The 25,605-nt window shown below is 42.6% G+C and overlaps 1 protein-coding gene across 2 annotated transcripts in view; it reads right to left on the reverse strand.

The window, feature by feature from the left end:
* Susd4 (sushi domain containing 4) overlaps positions 1–25,605 on the reverse strand; it is a 110,891-nt gene that overhangs the window by 45,111 nt on the left and 40,175 nt on the right. For both annotated transcript variants that reach the window (XM_013015157.1, XM_013015158.1), the window contains one exon: positions 3,496–3,708. In XM_013015157.1, coding sequence (XP_012870611.1) covers positions 3,496–3,708 — 213 coding nt within the window. The remainder of the gene's footprint in view (positions 1–3,495; positions 3,709–25,605) is intronic.

Genomic DNA, 25,605 nt, shown 5'->3' on the forward strand with positions numbered 1-25,605 from the left:
AGACAGAACTGGTCCACAGTGTAAAGCCCAGGAACAGAGACAAGCCCTGGGGCTACAACACATCTGTCAGTCACTACTTCATTTAATTCAGGGAAGGGTCTTCTTTGAGACTCAGTTTCTTTATCTGCCAAATAAAAACTAAATCAAATCAGAATGAAGGCTGGGGTTATGACTTCATGGGTCTCTCTGGCAGCCTAGGGCTCAGTAAAATTGAGCAGAACTGTGGAAAAGCCCCTGACAAAGATTCCATTACTTTACTGGAGAGATGGAATCACAAAATACCAGGTGACCTATGCCACAGACCTGCAAGTAAGATAATACCCCAAATTCCCTATGAGCCCAGGGTCATACCTATGCCTGGAGGGGTATAAGGACCAATGGCAGTGCCAAACCTGGAAGGGACAAGAGGCTCTAATGCATAGGTACCTGCTTGCACTTTCTCAAAAGCATGTGCCTATACTTCCTACACCAGGCAGACACTGAGCTACACCAAACTATTAGGCAAGGGTCCCAGAGGAGGGCTCCAATTTCAGGCCACCTAGAAACCTGCCCTACTGAATAATAAAAATGCTTAAGTTTCACAACAGCGAGTCCTCAACCCAGCTGTCTCCCTCATGTGCCACGGTGTTCTTTCACTTCACTAGAAAAATCACTCCTTGCACTCTTCCTCTCTGTAGTTCTCTGCCTGCCTGGGGCAGCATCGTAAGCTCAGATGTCCCCCCCACCCTCCCCAACAGTAACACCTGCAGCCCTGAACCTGACCCTGACCCAAGTCATTTGTTGCAACAATGTGCTCTGTGTCTGATTAGAATGGGGCTTCTATGGCACAAAGAAGGTTGGGAAACAACCTTGGTAGAGGACAGAGGGGCCGGTTTAGTGCTGGGGTGGGGGAAGGTGGTATTTGTAGTGTAACTATGAGAGCTCAGAACTGTCCAGAACAACAACTTATTAAGTTGGTTGTCTTGGAGGAAGAGAACTGGGCTTCAGGGTGATACACTGAGAACTTCTTTTTTTTTTTTTAAGCACACACCTCCATCCTTTCCCTAATCTTTTAAGAACCCATCCATTATACATGGACATTCTCCTAACTGCGCTTCCTCTCCTCATTTCATATGAATTATTGCTTTATCTACAAAGAAAAATGTAGATGCTGTCCCAAGAGATCTAGATTCAGGGGAGAGGGAGGAAGTGGGACTCAGAGGAAGTTCCTGTCCAGCCAAGACTTTTATCTCCATTGTCTCATTGTAACGTTCTGGGTCACATACAAGCCCTTCACACTCTCTCTGACCCCTGAAAGATGGAGATTTGAAACAGAAAGCACTCCATTTTCCCCAGGGCTGGCCTGGATAAACCCAGTTTTTGTAGTAGTAGTTGTTGTTGTTGCTGCTGTTGTATTTCTGCTGCTTCTTCATCAGCTCTGTGATCTTAACAAAGTGAGTGGACCTCTCTGAGCCTCAGTTTACTAGCTAGGAAGTGAGAACCATGAATCTCAGCTTGTAGAGTGTTAAATGACACAGTGACTTTGGGGGTACTTTTAATAACTTATAAAAATATGATAAATTATTATTATTATTATTACTGCCCCTACCAAAATTCATTAGCTTTCTAAGAGATACCCAGCAAGGGAAACAAAGTAATTCAGCTGCCCTTGCTATTATTCTCCCAGCATAAATCTTGAGCAAGAAGCAAGGGCTAAATCAGAAAGACGAGTCTTCCTGGGTGCTCCCATCAACCTCCTCATAAACCAGAGAGAATAAATGAATAAGGCCTGGGACATTAAAACTGCTTTTCCTCCATCTGGGACACAAGAACAATGTCTTTATACAGATCTTTCAAAGACCATAACAATATCACTGTTAAGATTAGAATGAAATTGTACATCATTGTGCTTAGGCTGGCAACAGTCTTCCAGATTTCCAAAATGATGAGAGCCCAGTACCATGACTGGAACTCAGACCTGCACCCTCCTTTGAAAACATCAGACTGTCTTGTTTGAGGGTGCTGTCTTCATCAAGCTCCTACCAGCATGGGTGGGCTAAGCATCAGGAACTATGCATACTGACCTGAACAACAGAAAATCTTACTCCTTTCTCAGGAATTACTACATGGCATGTGGAGCTGGAAGGAAACTCAGCTAAAATGTGACAAACTGGTTTTTCCTGCAATAGTAAAATAACAGAAGCTTTCATCTCTGGGCAATATTCAGGAAGCCTATTTTGGGTTTTCTTTGTTCTCTGATGTCCCTGAGCTTGTCTGGGTTTTAAGTACCGGGTGTCATATGACTTCCCTTTGGCAGCAAAGTTTACATTCATGAACCAAATAAAGTTTAACTAAGTAGGTTCTCATGAAAAGCACAGCTTGCATGGACTGCTTGCAAGAGGAGAAAATAAACTTATTTTTAAAACATTAAATTTGGCTATTTTTTTTACCTATCTTTATCTCCTTTTCTCTCTATGTCTATAGGGCATGTGATACATACTTACAATATACATATGATACATATAATACACATCCTCATCTTAAAAACAAAAGCAAAAGTAAAGATTAGAGGCACTTTAAGAACAACACACCATCCTACCCATCCTTTACAATTTCTATGAGGAAGACCATAATAGATATTTTTTAAAAAACTGCTTGTCAGATTAAATTATTTAAAAGTATCATAAAAGAAACATGCACAGAATCACAACTTTCACTTACATACCAGTATCATAAAAGCTCCCTCCCCAAATAAACTCAATAATGGTATCAAGAGATCCTGGAACTCATTCCTAATGAGCTCAACAACATAGAAGTTCTAGGCTTCATAAAACTGGGGGCTAGAATTAATTCTTGATTAATGACTACACCAACTTCAGCTTTGTTGATCCTCTGAGATACATAATCAACAACCACTTGGCAGTCCAATTAGTTCAATTCAACACATTGTTTAAAACTTTAAATATGTCTACATATATGTGTGTATACGTGTGTGTGTGTGTGTGTGTGTGTGTGTGTAAAGTGATTTCCAGAAGTAATTGAATATCTAGTTACCACCAATAGATTTAGGTGTAATTGCTAGGAATAAATGTCTACCATGCAAATCAGTTCTGCTTTCTTTCCTTAAATGAATCACACCTAATACAGAGCTGAGAAGGACTTGATTTAATCCTCTGAGTAACACTTGTCTTTTGTTTCACTAAATAGAGTTTCTTCACAATATATTTACTGCACTTTTTATTGGACGACATGAGAATGAGTGCTGAGCTGGCAGCCTAATAACAAATAGCCCTAATGTTATCTGAGTTGCTCTCTTGCCTTGACAAAAATGGAGATAAATTAGATTATAATTGACATACAGAGGGAAGACTGTTTCTCTTAATGCTGAGATTAACTTGTCCCCTACCCTAGTCCTCAATGTATTCATGCTGGTATAGTCAGAACCAGAGATCAACCCCAAGGCAGTCCTGCAGCTGAGCCACTTGAGTGGCTTTCTTGGAGAAGTAAACACTTTACCTTCTTGCACACAGATAGGTCTATCACTTGGGACCCAGCCTAGGGTTCCATTAAGATGTTTCATACACAATCTCTTTGTAGAGCCCTTCAGCCTGAATCCGTCTTGGCAGTGAAATCGTGTTACAGAGCTTTCGAAGAAATCCCCTGTGCTGGGGGTCCTGAATCCATTCTCTGGAACACCAGGGTCAGCACATACATGAAGGTCATCAAATCCTGCATTGATAGAGAAAAGAAAAAGTATCTTGAATACGCTGCTCTTGTGCCAAGAGTTTTCTAAGATAAATGGCAGATACAGTATTATTTCACACACCCTAGAACATTCCAACTTCACCACCAACAAAGCCAAGAGCACAAATATTTCAGTGCAGATTTCATTGGCTAGGAGAGGCAGAGCTTGGACCAAAAGTGCCTGGAACAGGACAACAGGACTTCTCTTTCACCGAAAAAGGAAGACAAGTCCTGCTACTGAGGGGAGGAAGTTCTCCATTAGGTAAATCTCCTTCAGGATTCATCTAAAATAGCACCACTTCCACAAATGCCTTTCTTCCCCTTCAGAATCCAAATGGGAGGCCTCTTTCCCATCATATCCCCTGAGCTCTCTTCTCTCTAAGTGGCCATTACCGTTGATACATCAGGTGTAGCCCATTGGGCTATGAACTCCTAGAGTAGAAGACAATTGTTTTTTCCTCACCTTCTGAATATTATGGGTAAGTTCATGGAGGCCATTCCACAGATGTATTTATGAAGGATGGATGCATGCATGCATGGATGGGTGGATAGATGGACAGGTGGATGAATGAGTGAATGGATGTATGGATAGGTGGATGGGTAGACTGATAGTTGGGTGGATTTATGTATGAATGGATGGATGGGTGATGGACGGATAGATAGCTGGATGGATGGATGGGTGGGTGTTTAGATTAACAATAGATGGAGCTGCACACTAACTATTCTTGTGGAGCCATTAGGCAAGTATCATGATAGCCCCAGAAACTTACACATTCCACAGACAAAAGAGATGTGAGGTACTCTCCTGTAGCACAATGATGCTGTCTCTTTAACACCCTTTCAGCTTCCTCTCTTTTCCCAACCTGAGTAGGCTGCACACCTTAATTTTCTACAACCTTCTTCCAATCCACAGCCTGAAACAACTTAGTTCTTTTGCTTTGTCACCAATCAAGGAAAAGGTGTATGGTGGAGTTTTTCTCCAGCATATATACGTTTTAGCCAGTCACCCCTGCTAACCACTAGACCTGCTGACTTCCAAGGTCCCTCGCCTGTCGCACATCCCATCCTTGCGCTGTTCTTTCTCACAGAAGGACAGACAATTCAAGGGAGGGCTGAAGACCCATAAGGAAAATGACGCAGCCATCAAGAAAGTAACTCCTGTCTAATAAATACATGACTAGAGCTCCATTAAAATTACAATATTAGAGAGACAAAACTTCTTTACTGTACTTGTTTCTTCATCATTCTTATTGATTTATATATTTTTTGTTGTTTTTTTTTTTTGGTCCGGTTGTGGGGCCTGAACTCTGGGCCTGAGCGCTGTCCCTCAGCTCTTCAGCTCTAGGCTAGCGCTCTACCACTTGAGCCACAGCACCACTTCCGGCTTTTTTCCTTTTGCTTATGTGGTGCTGAGGAATCGAACCCAGGGCCTCATGCATGCAAGGCAAGTGCTCTACCACTGAGCCAACTTCCCAGCCCCTGATTTATATTTTTATGCTGGGATTGAAGTGAGGGCTTTACACATACTAAGCCACACTCAGCACACAACTATTTCCCTGGGTTATTTTCTTCCTTCCTTTTAAAACACACTTCCGTTCCTGTCCTCTACTTTGAACCATAGCTAACTTGACTGTGTTTCCATGCCCAGGGATGGATGTCTGGAATGTTGCTGCCCATGGCTCCAGCCTCTGGCACAGACTACGGAAGCCGAGAAGCCAGGAGGCATGAGAAGGAAATACTCATCATCTTGGATATGTTGCTAACAAGAAAGATTGACATTTTCTAAGCTTACCAGAGTTTATATCCCACTTTTCAAATTAACTCCTTGTAGATCATCAGTTCCCTACCTGGGTAGTTTTCTGTAGAGCTCTTCTGATAGTATTCTTCTATAATGATGAAGATCAGCCCTAGCCAGTAATGAATCAATTAAGGAGTAGGCTGGTATAGTTACTAGGGAAAAGAGTGGAAAATAAGAATCTGTTCTTAGGTTTTTGTTTTTGTTGTTGTTCTTCTTATTTTGGTACTAGGGTTTAAATTCAGGACTTTGATTTGCCAAGAAGGTATTGTAGTCTATCACCTAGACACATCTTCAGTTCTGCTTTTTACTGGTTATTTTTTTAGATAGGGTCTCACTTCCTGTCTCAGTATAATTCCAGACTGTGATCCACTTTTTTTTTTTTTTTTGGCTCCCTTTCATTGCTGGGATGACAGACAAGCAACAGTGGGCATATCTTCCCTACACCGAGATGGAGTCTTGTGGATTTTTCTGTCTAGGGCTGGCCTAGAATCATAATCCTCCCAATTTCATCCTCCCACATGGCTTATGAGGGCAGTTGTGTGACGGTGTACCCAGCAATGGGTATGCCCTTGCTGGTTTCAAATTGTGATCCTTCTATTCTCAGTCTCCCAAAGCAGTTAGGATTATAGGTGTGAGCTACCAGCATCTGGCTCAATAACCTGTATTCCTACAGTCTCAACCTATTTCCTTCTAACTCTTCAAATTCTGTTGGTGCTTGGGAAGTAGCCACAGCCTGCGGAAGAGACAAGAATGCACAGAACGATTTTTAACACATTTGTTCTTGGGAGGAGCTGGAGGTGGGGAAGCTTCCATTTCAATCAGCTGTCAGCATGAGGCATCCCCTGGAAGCTCTTCCTACATTCAATTCAAAGGGCAGCCAGCAATCATGCAAGAGACAGTCTTTGTGATGGCTAATTTTATGTGTCACCTTGCCTGGGCCACAGGTACCTATATATTGGTTAAACCTTATCGTGAGTGTATCTGTGAGTTGTTTCTGAATGAAATAAACATTAGACTCTATATATTAAGTAAGCAGACTGCCCTCCCCAATGTGGTGGGCCTTATCACATGATCAGCGATCTGAATAGAACAAAAGGCTGAATCCAATACATTTTTCCCTCTAGCTGAAAGCCTTCAAGCTGGGACAAAGATCACAGACAGACAGACAGATAGAACACACATACACACATACACATACATACGCCTTCCTGATGGTTCTGTTTTTCTGGAAAACCCACACTCCTATGGCCTTTCTAAAGGTACTTAAAATATATGAGTGACAGTAATGTTGTCTGTTCCTTTCCTCTAGAGAATGCCATTTCTCTCAGGACCCTTGGTCCCAGTAAGTAGCAGTCCCTGGGTCCTGAAGTCTGGACCACTCAAGCACATGGTCCCAGCTTTCAGTCTCTTCTGGTACAGACAGGACCAGCCACTATTAGCCAGCATCTGCTTCTCAAATACTGGCCTCACTCTCATGTGCACTGGTTTTCTGACCAGTGTGATAACTGCAGACCAAGCTCAGGACAGAGCTCTAATTTGGACTCTGGTTCTTGGTGAAAGCTAAGAGCTCTTCTTTCTCTTGTCTCCAAACCAAAATCTGTGTAAGAGGAAATGGAGTGGCCTTCCCTTCTCACACGATGACATGAGCACATTCGCTCCTCTGTTTTATGGTAAGGGCTAGACACTTCTAGTTTGCTTACTTCTGAGCCCGCTGAAAACCTACCAGACAGTTTTACTGTGAGCAGCATAAGAAGTCTTTGAAAAGAATCATAAAAATGAAGGATGTGCAAAAAGCAATCTTTGGGGCTATTATAACTGAAAAGTCATATTCTAAGAAAGGAAGAGTGTATCAAATGTAGCCAAATCAATTTAGAACTAGGGTAGGTATTCATTTCTCTGTAAACTGCTCTGTGAGTCTTTGGGAGAAGAAACAGGATATAGACACAAAAATTGATTTTGTATGCATTTTCTTAGCAAGAGGGTATCCCTTCAAAAGTTTAAACAAATACCTTTGCAAATGTTAAACAGAATTGAGAACCCCCAGTTCCTAAAGCACTAACTACAGACTCATAGAATTGGCATCAAAATCACCTCCAAAATTATCTATTCTGACCTCTTTGGCTGGGTGGTTAAGGGACTCGTCCAGTTACCCTCAGGACTAATAGCAGAGCTGAGAATAAAACTTGATTCTTCTGCTTCAGCCTAGTGCTCTTTCCACCAACAGTTTTGCTCTACTTGGCCTTGGCCTGTCCCATTTCACTTTGCAAATGACTCAACGCTTTCTGATGCCATCAACTTGTGGACAGAAAAGAACATTTTAAAATGTTTTGGCATCCCTGTATCTGTTAAAGAAGGGCTGAGACAATGCAAAGGTGACATGTTTGGTGAATTAATACAAAACCATCTTCATGGTTCTCCCCACCGCTGAAAAACCCTAGGGCATCATCTCAGCACAGTGAAGCCAGGGTGTTTGACTTGTCACCTAAGACTTCCACCAATCCAGGCAGTCAGCCACCAAGCGTGTATTGACCATAGTGTGTCTCTGCACCATGTTTCTGGTGATGCAAGATGTTCTTCGGGGAGAGTACAACCTCACCCCAGGTAACAGTTGAGTGAGACAGAGTTATTCCTGGAGATGTGGAGTGTACATTTCCTCTCATCTTCAGAGACTAAAGAGAAAGATGCGGTGGGCTCAGGGAGTCTTTGACCACTTAACTTCCAGATTTTCCCATGGGCTAAAAAGTATGCCATTTCCTCATCAGGAGTGTAGATGAGGTTTCTTTAAAACCATCCAAAGTGTACATTATCTCTGTGCTTCAAGAAACATATGCATGAAGGAGAGAGCCCTTTGTCCTATAGAGGAAAAAAATATTTGGAAAGCCTTTCTCATGGTTAAAGATAGTAAGTTTAGTCACCCTGGCTTGTAAGAGACCAACTAATCACAATGTCCAAAGGCTATGTAGGTAGGGATATATTGACCCATTCTCTTCTCAAAACCCTCTTACTCTTAGAACTACCTAGACTTATTTTCTGAATGAACATTTGTATGGGCATTCCGAAGGAAACTATTGGAGCTGGGACTATAACTCTACCAACTTACCAGCAAAGAGGCAAGCAGCAACAAAGAATTAATATTATAATCATATCAATAATATTAAGCTAAACCTATAAAGCACATAAACTGTCTCTAACACTAATATTTTAAACCCAACGCTCTTGGTGTTGGTGGTCTTTAACACAGAAGCACCTGGCATGCCAAGTTTCTAGCTACCCTGCAGCCAATGGGAAGCCAGGCTGGCCCCTACCCTGCCTTTGAACCCATCAGGGCTCGGGACATCCTTTGAAGGTGAGATGTGTTTCTGCACTGCCAACAGTTGTGGCTCCTCTTGAGTTTCCTTTTAGAAAAGTTCTGAATGACCTGGAGCTCTACCTGAGGAAGATCAAGCTTAACCATCCAGAGTGCCTCCCTCCAAAGATAGTTTAAGGGCTACCAAACAGCGTGTAGAAAATGCCAGAAGGACTGAATGACTAAACCAGACTCCAGGCTTCTCATGCATGCCTCCACTCTCCTAGAGATAGAGCAGGAGCCAAGCCCATGCAATCAGCCAGTCTCGAAGAAGAATGCCAGTGTGGGCAAATGATGATGTCACAGGAAGAACAGACTCCAAGCCCAGACTCCAGTGTAAGCAGCAGGAGACACAGACAGGCTGTTAAAAATCATAACTACAATCACTGGGAAAATGTAATTTCCTTTATTAAAAAAATCAATATGACACACATATTTTCATAACATGATCATTGAGTGTTTCCTGACCTTCTGGTGTATAAGCAATCTTCATCTAAAAACATAGAGCTGAAAAAAATAAAAATTACAACCTGTTTATGCATTTAATCTGTCAACAAACAGTGTTGGGAACTGGGGGAGAGGAAGAAGGAGCTGATAAGTCATTCAACAAATAACGGGACCAAGGATCTCTTGAATAGTGAACTAACATCCAGGATGTACAGGGCCTTTAGGATCTGTGTGTGTGTGTGTGTGTGTGTGTGTGTGTGTGCTGATACTGGAGTTTGAACTCAGGGTGTGTGTGTGTGTGTGTGTGTGTGTGCTGATACTGGAGTTTGAACTCAGGGCCTCGCATCCTAGCTTAGCTTCTTAGTTCAAGCTGGTCCTTTATCACTTGAGCCTCACTTCCACTTCCAGCTATTTGCTGGTTAGTTGGAGATCTCATAGACTTTTCTGGCCTTTTCTTAGCCTCCTAAGTAGCTAGAATTACAGCTGTGTCTCAGTCCTGGCCTCTTTGCCTTTTTATTTTTTAACATGGAATCTCCCTGTATAGCCCAGGCTGAACTCAAACTCACAATCATCTTTCCTCAGCCTCCTGAGTGTGGGTCTTATGAATGTGTACCACCATGCCCAATTGAGTTAGTAGGTCTTTATCTTCAAGTTGTGACTTATAATGGGTCTTGAAATCAGTTCTAAGGTTTTAAAGTCAACTAGCATTCTTTAGAAACGAGGTGAAACAGAAAGGCAAAGTCAGAACACCCTTCACGGTAGAGGTGAGCTGTGTTTTGTGTGGCTTTCTGTTTTATTTGTGCATATGTGTTTGTGTGCAATGCAAACTATGTCTTTCAGTGGGTCACGTCAAAAAGATGTAGCAAACCCTGCTTCCAAATCCTCTACTTTTTCATGATACATGAAAACATATGTACTTGAAAATGTGCCCAGGGCTTAAGGGCACAAGTTGTGGAGTGAGCCTGCAGGTTTGGAATGTCAGCGCTGCTACTTTCTACCTGGGTCACTACACTGGAGGGGTGGTTAGTTGGTTAACCTCTCTGTGTATCTTAGGTTGCTTGAAATGTACATTCAATGGATGCTGTAAGCATAGTAACTATTTCCTGGGATAATGCAACAATCATGTAGAGTATTGACTGGCAGACAGTAAGTGCACAGTCCTGTATGTAAACTGTCCTGTTGTTAATATTCAACTGGCTTTCTAAAAAATAAAATGCATTGCTTCATACAGGGACAGTCACCTAATTTCCTAGAGCCATTTGAGTTTCTGAAATATTCAGGCCTAATGTGTCTTAAAATTATGTTTTTGAAAATGACTTTCAAACCTAGGAATAGCAACAAACACTTATAGGCTTTTTCTTGGCCAACCCATTCCATTAAACCATGTAATAGTCAAAGGCAAAACACAAATATCCAAAAAACCAAACTCTGATTTCTCCAAGAGCTCAACTTGCAGAGGAAATCATGGGGCCAGCATCTTTCAGTACCCAGACAGCTCTGGCCTTTGTTATAAGAGACAGCAACCTGTCCCTGGGGGAAGGCAGGCAATGCTCTTCTCTCAGGGTGAGCAATCAGGCGTAAAGCACCCTGTGATTCCATTTGGGCACAGGGCTCTGTGTGTGTGTGTGTGTGTGTGTGTGTGTTTGTGTGTGTGTGTGTGTGTGTGTGTGGTGTGGTATATAGCAATGAGTGAAACCAAATCCTAGACTAAATTAACCACAGGAACAAAAAAGATTCTAAGATTTATGAAGCAAAAGCTCAAAGACAATGTTTGAAATGAATGTTCCAATAAGACATATAACATTCACACACACACACACACACACACACACACACATCAACAACAACAAAGGAACTCAAAGGAAAATCAAACTTCAGCAAAGAAGATTAAAGTTTCCTAAATTAATGTTCGTGTTTGTAAACTAGTGTTATGTCATTCCATAATTCAGTGTAGTAACATACATATTTAAGAAGTATCTGGGAGGGAAAAAAGGAAGCTGATTACTCTTACCATTTATTAGGCTAAACAGATTTTTCACTGCAAAAGCAACATCCTTAGGGAAATACAGCAAAGAAACACTAGGAAGCAAGACAGAGATAGTTACTATAGTAATATTTCTGCTGTCCCAGTAGTATGATGTGCTATTTATTATAGCAGATTTATACTAACGACACACCACTTAAACCTAGTTTTCTGAGACATAACAATGAGTTGAGAGAATCAGAATACATCTACATAGGCTGAAAACTCAGTATCTGAACTGAATTTCCCAGAAACTACATGGAACACCACACCTGTGATTATAAACAAAATATCTATGCTGAATATTTGGATGCTAATCAAGTTTAGGTAACTTTCCCCTAGCAATGCTAAGAAAGTCTTAATGCTTCAAGAACTATCCAGAGATGAATATAATGTCTGCTATGTCTGGGCAAGTGTAAACATAGCAAAAATAAGTCTTAGTGGCATAATTTAGACTTGATTAGAATGGATAAAGACCACAGATGTGGAAGTCAAAGCAGTCCCCATTTGATGCCAGAATTGATATTTTCCCCCTCTTGATTTAATTCACTTTGATTACCCAATTATTCCTAAATCCTTTCACTCAGTTTCAGCTCCAATAAAACCGATCACAAAGCTAACTCATAATGTGATTCTCCCTGCAGTCTCATGATACTGATCCATAAAAGCATGCCCAGCAACATAACGGAAGCATTCCAAACTAGGGTATTATAATGCAGAAAACCAGAACCAACCTTTATCTATTTGAAACAAAGCAGGCACAGAGAGCCACACAGCAGAAAAAATTGGAGGTTTCCATCAACCTTTAGGAAAGTGGTGGCAGGGAAATTTTGTAGTTGATGAAGACTACAGAATTACCAACTGTCCGGACATCAGAATGAGGAATGGATACATTTCTAAAACTGACTGGAGAACATAATCATAGTAATCAATGAACCTATGTGAAAACAGAACCAGGAAAGTTGAAGGAGATGAGAGGGGTCAGGAGATAGGGGAGGAGAAGATGAAAGGAGTGACACTGATCAAAAGCAATGGACTCACAAATGGACACGATGAATGAAACCCCTTTGTACAATACTTAAAGATGATTTTAAAAATCAGAAAAAAAAGAAAATTAGAAAAAAATCTGATTGGTATGATTAAAGAGGAGTCTTCTTTCTGAATCAACTCCTTCTGAGGGTTGCTTGTCTAGCTGGTGTGGCTCAGAAAAGTATCCTATCACTGAATGGGAGAAGTGGTTGGTTTCTCAGGCCCTTTGAATTTCTGGATCCCACAGTATCTAGTCTCTTCTTTTTCTTTTCTTTTTATTCTTTTTTTTTGGGGGGGGGGTCTTAGGGCTTGAACTCTGGGCCTACGTACTGTCCCTGAGCTCTTTGGCTCAAGGCAAGTGCTCTACCACTTGAAGCACAGCTCCACTTCTGGTTTTCTGTTGGTTAATTGGAGATAAGAGTCTCACAGACTTTCCTGCCTGGGCTGGCTTTGAACTGCTGGTAGACTCAGCCAGAAAACCATGTGGACATCCAGGTAGGAAGAACAAAGGAAAGGTTTATTGCCAGTAAGGGGACCAGCAAGACCCCATCTCACCAGGTGAGAGGAAGTGAGAAGAAGTGTTGGCTATTGTCTCAGGTGACCTTTATAACTTCCGGGATTTGGGGGATCTTGCTGCCTTATATGGTCATAGCTATCTCAACAGGGTGCTCTCTTTACTATTTGGGCCTACTGTTGCCTAGGGAAAGAGCATGTTAAGCCATGAGGGAGGAGGCTTCTGGGCTAACAACCAAAATCCTCAGATCTCAGCCTCCTGAGTAGCTAGGATTACAGGCGTGAGCCACCAGTGCTTGTCCCTCACCTCTTCTTGATAAAAATTTCCCAGAGCACAAGTACTTAGACTTGTGTAATCAAAGGAAAACCAAAGTTTCTAGAATGCTATTCATTATTATTATTTTTAAAAGTTTCCCCTCTTGTCTGCGAGCCTCAGCTTTGCGGCAGTGCTAAAACATGTGTTCCACATGCACACACAGTTCACAGTTTACAAAGCATCTTACACAACATCTTATCACATCCCTCTGAGATCTCCACAGCAGTGTGATGGGATTAGTTCTCACAGTCATGCTATGAAAATCCAACTGTTAGCAGCAGCAACCATTTTAGCAATACTAAATAGATCATCCACATAGTTCATTCACAAATTAGAGTCCAGCTCAAAGCAGAAGTTTTAATTCTCTGTATTCTCAAGTGCCCTAAGGACTTCTTTTGATGTGGTAGTCTGGTGGAAGGTGGGAGTTATATGTTAGTCAACTCTTTCCTACTATGACCAAGATAAGCAACTTATTTTCAGAGGTTCTCGTCCCCAGTTGAGTGGCCTCATTGCTTTGGGGCCTAGGGAGAGGCAATACATGTTGGCAGGGAGCAAATGAAGGAATGAAGCTGCTCATGTCATGGCAGTGAGGAAGAAGAATGACGGTGGGGATAGGTAGTTAGAGAAGGAAAGACCCAGGGTTCCCCTTTAAGGGCATATGGCCCCAGTGACCTAACATCCTTCCACTAAGCCCAACCTAGATAGCATCCCAATAGTGCTACAAGCTAGAGACAAATTCAATAACACACAGCCCTTTGAGAAACATTCAACATGCAAACTTGCTGTGAAATGAAAGCTGGAGAAGAAGCTGCTGCTGACTTAGAACAGCATGTGTGAGACAACTAGTGTCTTTCATCAGGGTTACCTGCTGAGAAGCCTGAGCACATTTAATAAGTAAGCAGGTGAGGGTTCCACTTGCTTTCTTGTTGGTTTGTTTCTTTATGTGCTTGTCTCTTTGTCCTCTTTTGTGATGATAATCTAGAGGAGACACTTGCTTCCATCAATGGGTACATTTACTACAAAAATTTGCCCCCATGATCTAGGAGGCAGTGATCTCTGTGACTCTGATATCTGTGGTTGAAGACACAACTATTGAAAACCTGCTTCTTGGTTGGTTGTTGGAATTTGGGACACCAGATCTGTTGTCTGAATGTGGTAACTTTTCAAAGTATTTTTTAAATCAAATTATATCACCTTTCTCCCATAAGGGATCCTATTTTAGTCCAATACAACCTTTATAAAGAATATTCTAGGAGGTGACGCTGTGGCTCAAGTGGTAGAGCACTAGCCTTGAGCTGAAGAGCTGAGGGACAGCACCCAGGCCCAGAGTTCAAGCCCCATGACCAAAATTAAAAAAAAAAGAATAAAGAATATTCTAAAAGCTACAAAACAAGAGGCAAGTATATACAAACAGAACCTTTGCAGGGATATTCCAATGAATGTTATTACTGGGAGACTGGGAGGGATCTTAGAACTTTCACTAAATAATTTCCCAAGAAAATTGAGACCTGAGAAGTATAACTAACATGTATGCTTACCCACACAGCTCTGAGGACTAGAATATGAGGCTGACTGATCACTAATGCAAGTCCAGTCCTACTTGGTGGAAAAACAGAACAAGACAAGGTTGGTGCACTGTTTTGCTGCCGGAATGGTCATCTCGACCTGATGGCACAATGTACCTTCCACCACGCCAATAAAAGTACCATGAAGAGAAAGAATGGCCTCTAAATAAAGGGGAAATAGATGGGATTTCCTCCTAAAAGAACAGCTATGTGAATTCATTCTGACAGACTTGTAGAGAGCATGCAGTTCTTTTCAGACTATAAAATTTGAGGGAATATTATTCTTCAGATGCATAAGAAGAATTGTTTTTCTTCCTTTTCCAACAAACCATCTCACAGCATCACAGTGTAAAATCATTCAAAATAAACACACCGTTGTTGATCAACAGGGGTTCAAGGTAAAAATCAAATGAAAGATGTATATAGCACACAGACTTTCCCTGACCAGGCTGAAGCTCTGCCACCACTCCACATAGATCAGTCTCCTGAATCGCTGTGAAATATCCTCCTGTGCCCTGCATTGTGTATCTTCCCCCAGCTAGCTGTGTTTGTTAGGGACGAAAGCTGAGTTGGGGGGTAGCAGCAGGTGAACCAGTGCCAGAAAGGACTAGAAAAGGGAATGGTAGGCCCTGTGGTGATTCTACCTAGGGCCCTAGGCTGAACTTGGAGTGGTAGCTCAAGATGAGGGACAAGGTGTGTGTGTGGAGGGGGGGGCGGTTTCCTATGGTGAGTGGAATTAAACACCTAAAAGAATCCTGAGCCCTCCCCAAGGGTTGTATTCAAGATGTCAGCTGGATTATGTTTAGCTTAGAGAAACATATCAATGTCCTGTTTCTGGCTTTGTGACCTCTACCCAAGGCCTCATTCCTGGTACACAAATCTGGTGTGAACAGGAAGGTAGGTATAGGCCTGGTAGCTGCTATTCTAGAAGCCATTTCTGAGAACAAGATGTGTTCCACCTAAAGGCTAGTTTTTTCAGACATCCCCTGATATATCTCTGACTGGTAGAGAATTGGTTAACCTTATTCTATTGTTCCCAAAATATGGGTAGTTTGGTTTCTTCCTTGTGATTTATGTGGCCAATAGCACACCACATCAAGTCCACTGGAGCTCATTCCCGAGTCTGTCATCCAGACTACATAAAAAAAGCTTTTGGCCATCACTGCACAGCACCAGGGCATTGCCTGGATTTGATGCATAGGCCTCGCTCCTGGCCCTTTGGTGATCAGCTGGAGATGGATGTTTCTGAGTATCAGCTTGACAAGGTTGCCCATTTGATCTTTTACTGAGCTCTATGGCCCTACAAAGCCATTCTTCCATAGACAGGACATCAGTGGCCAGTGACTTTGAGAAAGCGTATCAGTAACCATGGGCACTGCTCTGTGTATGTTCACGCCAGCATCTAAAGCCCAGGGCTGTACTTCTCTCATAGCTGCAATGCTGTGACCTTGGGCTGCAGTAAGTGGAAACACTTTTGTCATTTTCTTTTTTTACTGGAAACCCTTATGAACAATTTCAAACACCTCAGTCTTCAAACATGTTGGTCCAACAGCACTTTCTCAGGAGCACCTCCACCAGAGTAAAAAATACTAGTTCATAAGTTATTCATATGATAGAATGCCTTAGAATACTTAAATCATGTTCTGGAAGATCTAGTCATTAACTGTTAATGATGATGGGCCCATTCTCTACATGTATAGTGGCTTAAAAAATTTGCATCACAGAATTTTTTTCAATGTGGAGAAAAATGCATGCATGTATAAAAAGAATGAAAAAGAATATACTTAAATATTAAATGAAGTCTTTGAGATTGAAGGTTGATGGGTGCCCTTTATATTCTTCTTTGTGCGTTTCTGAGTTTTCCAAATTCTCTACCAGGAATATTTACAATGAACTCTTATAGCTCAGGATTGTTAAACAGGCCAGGGAGGGGTGGGAAAAGTGGGCCTCTGAAGACACACACAGCTTCCAAGACTCCATGCAAGGCAAACCTAGTCCAGTTCTTCTAGAGGTTGTGGCACAGAGAATGAGCTTTGCTCTGGCAGGTATTAAATTCTACAGAGACGCCTGCAAATAACATAATGTCCCTTTAGTGGTTCCCCTAAATCATTCCCCGGCCTGAGAGCAGCATTGCCTCTCAGCCGCCCAGGGCTCTGAAGTTCTCCAGGCTAGTGATACCCAGGATGCTGCTGGGTGCTTTATGGCTCTCCTTCCCATAAGGGTAGTCTGAAGGCTGAGAATAAATGGTGTCAGGCAGGTACCAGGAGACTGAGAAAGAAAAATTGTAGCTGGATGCTGAAGAACAGCCGTCTGGCTGGGGTTGATAATAAACCTTTGCATCCTATCTGAGGCCACTTAATTTTCAAAACACTGTGTTATAAATATGCTGTCAGTGGAGTTAGTGAGTTTGCTAAGGATGGGGGAGAATCAGAAAGAGGCAGATAAAATAGCTCCAGTTCCCCAGTATCTTTGTCTCTGGTCTTAGCTGGAACACTACTAGGAGAAGAAAGAGAGATGCTATGAATGACACAAAATGTTCTCTATGTTGGGGTGGGGGTGGGGGAGGGAGAGGAGCAGCTTGACCTCCAAAACAAAACAAAACAAAAAAGCCATAGTCACTAATGGGCCTTGATGCATTGGCCCTTTTCACCTGTACACTTCTATCCTAATTTATGGTGGAAATGGCCTGGTTCAGTAGTGATGGAAGTAGATGGTGTTTGTGAGCAGTGAAATATGCAAGTAAATTAACTTAAGGTGACTATAAGAGGAAAGAATTGCACATTGATCCTTATTTGCTCAAAAGTAGACTCAATAGGTATTTATTTTGGGCTCCTGTTTTTCTTGTAAAATAGTATAAAATCCCCAAACCTCTGACACAGAAACAGATAAGTCTTCCTTTCCCTAGTGTCAAAATGCCAGCTACAACTATCCTTATAGGCCAGAAAAACAAAACAGACAAATCTGCAGATTTCGAGTCCATTGTGAGCCCTCACACTAGATTTCTATCTTCTTCCTCTTTTTGCTAGAGGAAGGCATAGAACTTTACACTCTAGCATTCTAATAATTGCTAATTTGTTATGGGCTCAACTCACTTCCTAATTTCATCTCCTAGATATTATTCCAGTGAGAAGCTGCAGGTAATACCTCCACTCGGAAGGTATTATTAATTAGCAGCCAACAGGGCAAGCAGAAATCATGTGCTCCATTTGCACAGCTAATGGTTTGGTTTCATGACTGGTTGCTCGAAATATTTTATGCCAACTGATCTGAAAGAACATATGATTCTGGTTAAATTTAAGGACTCTTGGATCCTGAAGGCCCACATATTCATGCCTTGAGCTGCCATGCAAATGAGATCACCATAATTTCAAAGTTCGATAGGAAGAAAATGAAGCAGCTGCTATTTAATTTTTTATGGAGCCCACAATTTCTCTCATTAGCTGGCAAATAGGATAGGCTGGGAACTGAAAGCAGCCTAAGCCTCGAGTCACAGGAGAGAAAAAAGGGATCACATTAAATCACTCACTGGGGCTCTCTACGGAAAAGCTAGAGAGAAACACTGGCTGCTAAACCAGCCCCCCTGCTTCAGTGCTACATCACCTTTACCTACCTATGGAAGCCAGAGTCTTCCTTACCTCATAATCTAACAAGGAAGGATCTGGAATTATCTATCCCTCAAAGCTGTGGGATCATGAGTGTGTTCTGAAAGGTTGTTTGACTTGAAGATGACTGAGGTTTTACCAAGTATCATAGATTTGACTTGTATAGCCATGAGTTCGAGCTTCCTCCTTCGGCGATTTGAAGAAAATCTCCATATTTTCCTGGTCTCTACTCGCAATTGTATCCATCAGCCAGCGCAGGGGAGGCCGAAGACAAGGAGGATGGAAGAGTGCTTCATCAAAGCCTGTTCACCCCAGGAACACAGTGAGGCTACCTGGTGACAAGTCATAGTAACCTGCTGCTGGAAATCCAGATACCAGAGATGGGGAGGAAGACACGAAGCAAACAGAGCTAAGTTCTCTAAAGAGGAATTATAGAGGAGAGGTAAAGCTGGGAGAGAACGATGGAAGAGTGACACTGATCAGGATGCATTGTACTTATAACCTGACTTAGGAAATGGCCACCTCTTTGTACAACTACTTAAGGATAAAATGTTAAAAAAAAAAAAAAAAGAAAAGAATCTGATTGGCTTTTGTCCCTAGTTCCTAAGAGGTTTCCTCTAAATCCTTGAAATTTCTTGAGCAACGCAATGCACTTTTATTCTTAATGGTGTGCCATAGGGTTTGCACTAATTAAATGTCTGTGGAGATCTCTAGCTAGATCATGTTAAAAAGAGGAGATCAGGATTGGGGGTGGAGGAGCTGGACATGCCAGAAATACCAACTGTGTGTTTAGAGGTTTGGGACTTAGTGCCATGGGATCAGCCCCACCCACTCCAGGCACTGGGGTGAGGACTGAATTCAATTCCATGGTTGGTGACTAAATCAGTGCCTCTGTAATGGAACTCAAAATGGAACTCAAGACACCAAAGCTCAGCCAGGCCTCCCTGGTTAGAGATGCACCATGATGTATTTGGGATCTTCCTAGACCTCACTCTGTGTGTGTGTGTGTGTGTGTTCTTTGGGTTGGTCCTGATTTGCATCCTCTATGGCAGAAATGAATATGGTATTCTCTTGTGTTCTGTGAGCTATTCTAGAAAATTATCAAGCCTGAGGGGGGTAATTAGAACCCATGAATTTTTAGTGAGTTGGCTAGAAATGCAGGTGACCTGGGAACCCCAGAGCTTCTGGCTGGTGTCTGAAGAGAGGGCAGTCTTGCCAGGAGGCTACGCCTTTAACTCACGGAGCCTGTGCTGACCATGTGGTTGCTATCAGAACGGCACTGCGAGCCTTCAGGTTCTGAAAGAATTTTTGTTTTGAAATGCCATTGATTTTCAAAAAGTCACGGAGTCACTTGGGGCAGTAGTCTTTATTGATATCTCTTATTCATCCTGTATTCCCTAGAGAACTTTATTGCTGTTGCTTTTATCTCCAGTCAATGTTGCTCATGCTGGCCAAGAAGCCTATGTGCTGCTGATGTATAAAGCTGGGGCTGCCAATGTTGCTGGGGCTTTACAGGAGCTCTTTCTGACTTGGCCTTCTTAATGCAAAACCTGTGTGCTCAGCAGGCCCTACCCACCACCAGACTGGAGCAGAGCCTCCCCAGAACCCCTCTAGCTCCATTGCAGGTTCCCACACTGCACAGAACACGCCTACCAGCCTCCACATGTAGTGACTAGAAGAACAGAGAGATAAGAGGCAATAAGCTACGCTTTCAACAGTATTGACCTCTTTCCTAGGACACATTTCTTCCAGCTGAATTTTAATCCATGGCCCTTTCTTTCAGCCTGACGTTTCCCACTAGCAAGGAAAGCAAAAGTGTTATGCTTAGAGAAACATCTGCCTGAGGTTTTTGTTTTGTTTTGTTTTGTTTTTTTCATTGCAGAAGTGGTAGAGGGAACCGCAGTGGTGAGCTGGGAAGGCAAAGGCTTAAAGCCAATTACATCTGAGTTTGAATCCAGCTCTGCCACTTTGAAGCAAGGTAGACAAGTTATTTTCCTTCTCTGTGTCCTTATCAAAGCCAAATGCATACTAACTGAGTTATGGGGGCTTAAATAAAGAATCCTGTTGGAACTAGCATAATGCCCAATGCATAGGGGACTTAGAAGCCTTTATGTCCTTCTCTTTATCCTTCCTCATCCAGGCAGAGTTATGGTTGTTGTTGTTATTATAACTTTTGTTGTTATTCTCTTTAAGAAGTTGTATAAAGGAAATGTCATTTAACAAAGCACTATATGAATATAATGCAATGCAATCTTTATCTGTACCACCCCTTCAACAATCCCAACCCCCTTCATCCCACTCCTTCTCTTACATTTCTTAATTTTGTGGAATATAAAATGAATTCTTGACTACATTCTGCCCCTTTCCTCCATTCATTGTCTGCTCTTTTCCTCTCTGCCCCACCCCCACCCCCAACTTGCAAGTATTTATCTCTCAGTGCTTATTTTCTTTGGTTTTGACTTTGGCTTTCTAAAATCCTCTGCTATTTGAGCTCTCTATAGCATCTATTATAATTCAGTCAGTTCATTTGGTGGTTTTTTTTTAATGATTTCTTGTCTACAAAAAAATCTAAGTGAATTCAGGAAAAGTTATTTTATCTCTCTGTCCCCACTATCTTAATAAATATCACACATCTAAGAGACAGCAGTGCCTCATGTGGCACCTGCCCTGTCCTGTTTATAACAGCATCTTCAGGGGAGAGAAGGTGGGAACGCATTGGTTTACAAAGTTAGGTGTCCAGAAGCCAAAACGTGCTCAGCATTCAGAGCCAGGCTGGAATGAAGGAGCTCCTCTTATCTTTGCCTCTGCTTCCTGGGGCTCCCACAGGGGTGTCCACCTGACTGGACACAGATGTCCCCATGGACATTTGGCTAGACATGGGGTAGGGGCAGCGTAAGACCAATGGGCACCAGACGTGGGCAGCAGAGTTCTAAGCCAGGAAGATGTTGAACCTGGCCTTCAGCTTCCTGTAACTTAGGGAGAGGGAGACACTCTGGTGTAGTCTCTGGACTGGGAGCACTATCTATGGAAAAATTACCTTCTCTTGTTGCATGCCCTGAGCTCAGAGACAGCTGTCTGGGACAGAGCCTAACCTCCGTGAGCACCTGGTTTCTCTAACAACTCTGACATCCATATACTTGCCCCAACTCTTTGGACCCATTTAATGGACACAGGGTATGAAGTGGCATTCTACTCAGGTGTTCCGAGTTTCCATCACTTACTGCTTCCAAGCTTCAAAGGTGCCATTCCCATTCCACATGTGGCACAATGTACATTTTGGTTATCACCTCTCCCATATCTCATCTTTCCAGGTAACATCTCCCTTCCCTATCCACAAGGCCATTGGCCAACACCGCAAGACTTGTCTATCGTCTGAAATACACAGCCAGGGAAAAGCAGACATAGGCCTGCCCTGGTTTCAGACACCAGCCCTGAGAATTCCTTCCTGTTTTCTTCCCCCATTTGGTTAGGCAGAGAAAACCAGAGACCTGCACGCAACCTCAAGTCAGCCAATTTCCACATGCATAGATCAGGGCAGCAATTAGCCTCTAAGCAAGGCTGTATTTTCTTATCTGTAGAATGGGAGGCTTACCTCCTAGGTAAGTGTGTGCCTCTCCCTGAGTTGTTAGCAGGCTTACACATGCCTTCTCTGGGCTAAGTGTTCGTTTGTCCCTCTGTGCTTCCCTAAAGTCCTGTTCCTTTTGCCAGCTTAGAGCCTGTCACAATGCTGGATTATTAATCGTGTATTTATTGACCCAACAAGATCAGGTGCTCCAAACCTTTTTGTGCCAAGAGATTCTCTGGCAATCTGGTGAAGTCCATGAACCTGTTCTAAAACAATGTCTTTAAATGCACCAAGTAAACACACACAGGATTATAGGGAAAAACTGATCCTACTGAAATTCATTCAAAACAAAGAGGTCTGTGGGATGGGGATGTACATGTTTCTCTATTAACACATCAAATAAGATGTAGCAGTGTCTGAAAATTACTCTGACTTCAATGTAGCAATTAGTACAAATGGTATTTTGGAATACTGACAACTGTAACTGATATGGAAGTTTCTGCGATTTCTGTTGCTGAGAAGCGCACATGCTGCTAAGATCACTGTGGCAAGTCCCTACCTCCGTAGGTTAAAAAAAATTCTGAACTTAGAGATTCATGGAAATAAAAAGTAACTTTCTTTTTTTTTATCTAAGTTCACTGACCTCTGGAATTCTGGGTGAGCCTTCATCTAGATTGTAAGAGTTTACATGCTATTCATATATGTAACCTTAGCATCAAACATACAACAAAAACAACATCTTGGGGTTTTTTTTTAACTAATGAATTTAGGATATTGTGCCAAGTGCCACAAAACTGACAAGGCACTTGCCCTCTAGAAGTGCGCGCACACACACACACACACACACACACACACACACACACACACACACACTGGTAATATAAGGTAAGGGGTAGCTAATGCTATACAGATTAGAAATATAGATGGCCTAGGAGGTATAAGTACATGCATGTGTGCACTTGCATGTGTGTACACGCATGCATGTTTGCACATGCAAGTGTGTACAGAGGTGTGTGCATAGGAGGCAGGGAGCAGAGGACTGCAGCACAACTGCGCATTTACCAAATCATTTTGGAATTATTTGTTATGAATCCATCTCCTTGAGTAAAGTAAACTTTCCATGGGCAGAGACCATGTTTTATTTATGTTTATGCAACTGGAATGATATTTTGAAAATAGTAAGCTGATGCATTTTTCATTCCCCCATAATCATGTTCCCTGCAGCCTTCACATAATTACAGCTAGACCTTTCCCCCGGGGAAGAGGAGCAAGGTACAAGGGAGGCCACAGAGGGGGTGTGGGGAAGGGAGCTGGAAGAAGGCTGTCACCTGCCCCCCCCAGGCAGAGAAAGGTGCAGCCCTGCCACACTCACCATTGGGATGGGGGACAGGGGTGAGGCAGCATTAGCTCCCTGTTCCTCCTCTCCCGGGGACTGATTCTCAAAATAAGGATGTAGAGAGAAGGCATAAAGGGAGAGACAAAAAGAGGAAGAGAAGAAAGAGGCAAAAAGAAGATAGAGTGAGGGTGGTAGGAAAGAAAAGAACCAAGAAGAGAGGTTAAGGGAATGCTTGTTTCCTGCAAGCCTCTGAGACTCGAGGTGCAAGAAAACAGCTTACAGCTGTGTCAGCACCGACAGGAGATGTCCAGGACAAAAGAACAGGGATGTGTCAGGTTTAGTTGGCCAGGGCCTGAAAGGATAACCAAACACAGGGGTCTCTTGACTTGCATGTGGCGTAAGGGACACATGGTAGAGGTGGAAAGTGGCTGCCAGCAGGCCTGCGTGAGTTGCTGTGGAGAGAAGAAAAGTGGGTCCATAGCTCAGCTTCTCAGTGGACCACTGCTCTGGTTTGAATGTGATTTGTCCCCCAAGGGTTCATGTGTTGGAGGGATTGATCCCCCGTGAGAGGTGCTGAGGCTTCTTGGGGGGGAGGGGTCCCTAGATCAACTGAAAGATTGTGCCACCTCAGAAAGTATTTTTCCCCTAAGCTGGCCCAAAACGATGATCTTCCTGCTGTCTATTTCCTAAGAAGTTAAGATGGCAGGCACGTACCACCCACTGATGTCTAGCCAAAATGGTTGGTTTTAAAATGTATCTTAAAGGGCTAAATCTTGGCTAATAAAAAAAATTATCTCCCAAGGTTCCCTGTCACCCATGCCAAGATGACAGATCAATAAAACACAACCATATTTTGCCTTTCTTCTGTGCAGATCAGGCCAGGATCTGCCTCCAAAGGACCCTCAAGCATTCCGGCTCTGGGAGGGCAGCAAGCTTGCACACTTACTCCAGAGTGAAAAGATGCCTCCCACAGTATTGCTTGTGAAAACAGGGCTGCCAGACGCTGAATGAGTACGGAGGGGACAGTGGGCACTCGGAATCGGAGGAATCAGCAAGCACTGCATGGAGCTACATGTGCTACTCCCCTAGGAAGGTCCTCATTGTCAAACAAGTCCACTCGATCCTCCGGCCCAGGATCAGTGCATTGCACTCCCCCGTGAGTGCTCTGCCCCTGTGTCTCTATGATACCCACTTCACCATGTTACTGAGGTGAGCTGGTGACTCCTCTGTCTTCAGGAGGGTCAACACTCCCTGGCTCATCCGTTGGCAGCTGTACTTAATACAATCTCTGCTTTGGTGGCTGGCCAACCAGTTGGCTCTTCAGGATCCACTGGGGAGCCTGCCATTTAGGATCAGACTTGGCTCCCAGGTATAAAGACAAGTCTCACCACCATCACTCCAAAAACTAGTATTTTGGTCTGTAGCTTTATGACCATTAGCAGCACCTCTGTCCACAAAGCTTTTAAAACTATCTGACGTGGGATAGCTTAGTGCCAGGAAAGCAAAAATGAGGGTCCTGTGTTCAGTCTTGACTACTGACTTTGGTTGTGCAAAGTTGATCCTCCTGTCCTATACCCAGTGCATCTCCTCCACCAGCATTTCCCCTTCCTCTCCAGCACATGCTATTTAGAGTGATTTCACCTTATTCACCATGCTTATTAATGATTAGGAAAAAAGAACAAGAAATATCCAATGTACATATGTGAAAAATGGGGACTTGAAGGGCTGGATGGGGTGAGGAGAGATGTGGGGAGAACAATGGAAGGGGTGACATTGTTCAAGAGGCATTATACTCATAAACTGACATGCTAAATTGAAACCCCTTTTTATCATTTTATTTTTGTACTTTTTTATTGTAAAAATGCTGTACAGAGGGGTTATAGTTACATAAGCAAGGTAATGAGTACATTTCCTATTGAGCATTATTGCCTCCTTCTTTGTTTTCCCCTACCATCCCTTCCCTCCCACCTCCACAACTCCCCCCCACCCAGCCGAAGTTTTAAAGTTCATTTTCAACATAGTGTCTTGTACATCTCATTGTTACAATGGGTCAATCTGTATCCTTATTTAAGCATTTTGTTTTTTTCCCTTCCCCTTCCCAAATTAGAGAAGTGTATATACAAGATGCAGGGCACCGACATCAAATACAATGAAAACAGGGGTTATACCGTGGGGGAGGAACATACAAAGCAACAAAAAAAATGATACATTATAAATACATTAAAAACAATAGAAAGAAATATAAAAAAGATATTTGTGTCCCTATCTTGGGGTTCATTTCGCTTAACATCATCTTATATGGTCATATGTACGTAGCTTTTGGTCTTTTCTGCTTGTCCTAC

The sequence above is a fragment of the Dipodomys ordii genome, unplaced genomic scaffold, assembly GCF_000151885.1.
Source record: "Dipodomys ordii isolate 6190 unplaced genomic scaffold, Dord_2.0 Scaffold26, whole genome shotgun sequence".
In the NCBI taxonomy this organism is placed as follows: Eukaryota; Metazoa; Chordata; class Mammalia; order Rodentia; family Heteromyidae; genus Dipodomys; species Dipodomys ordii.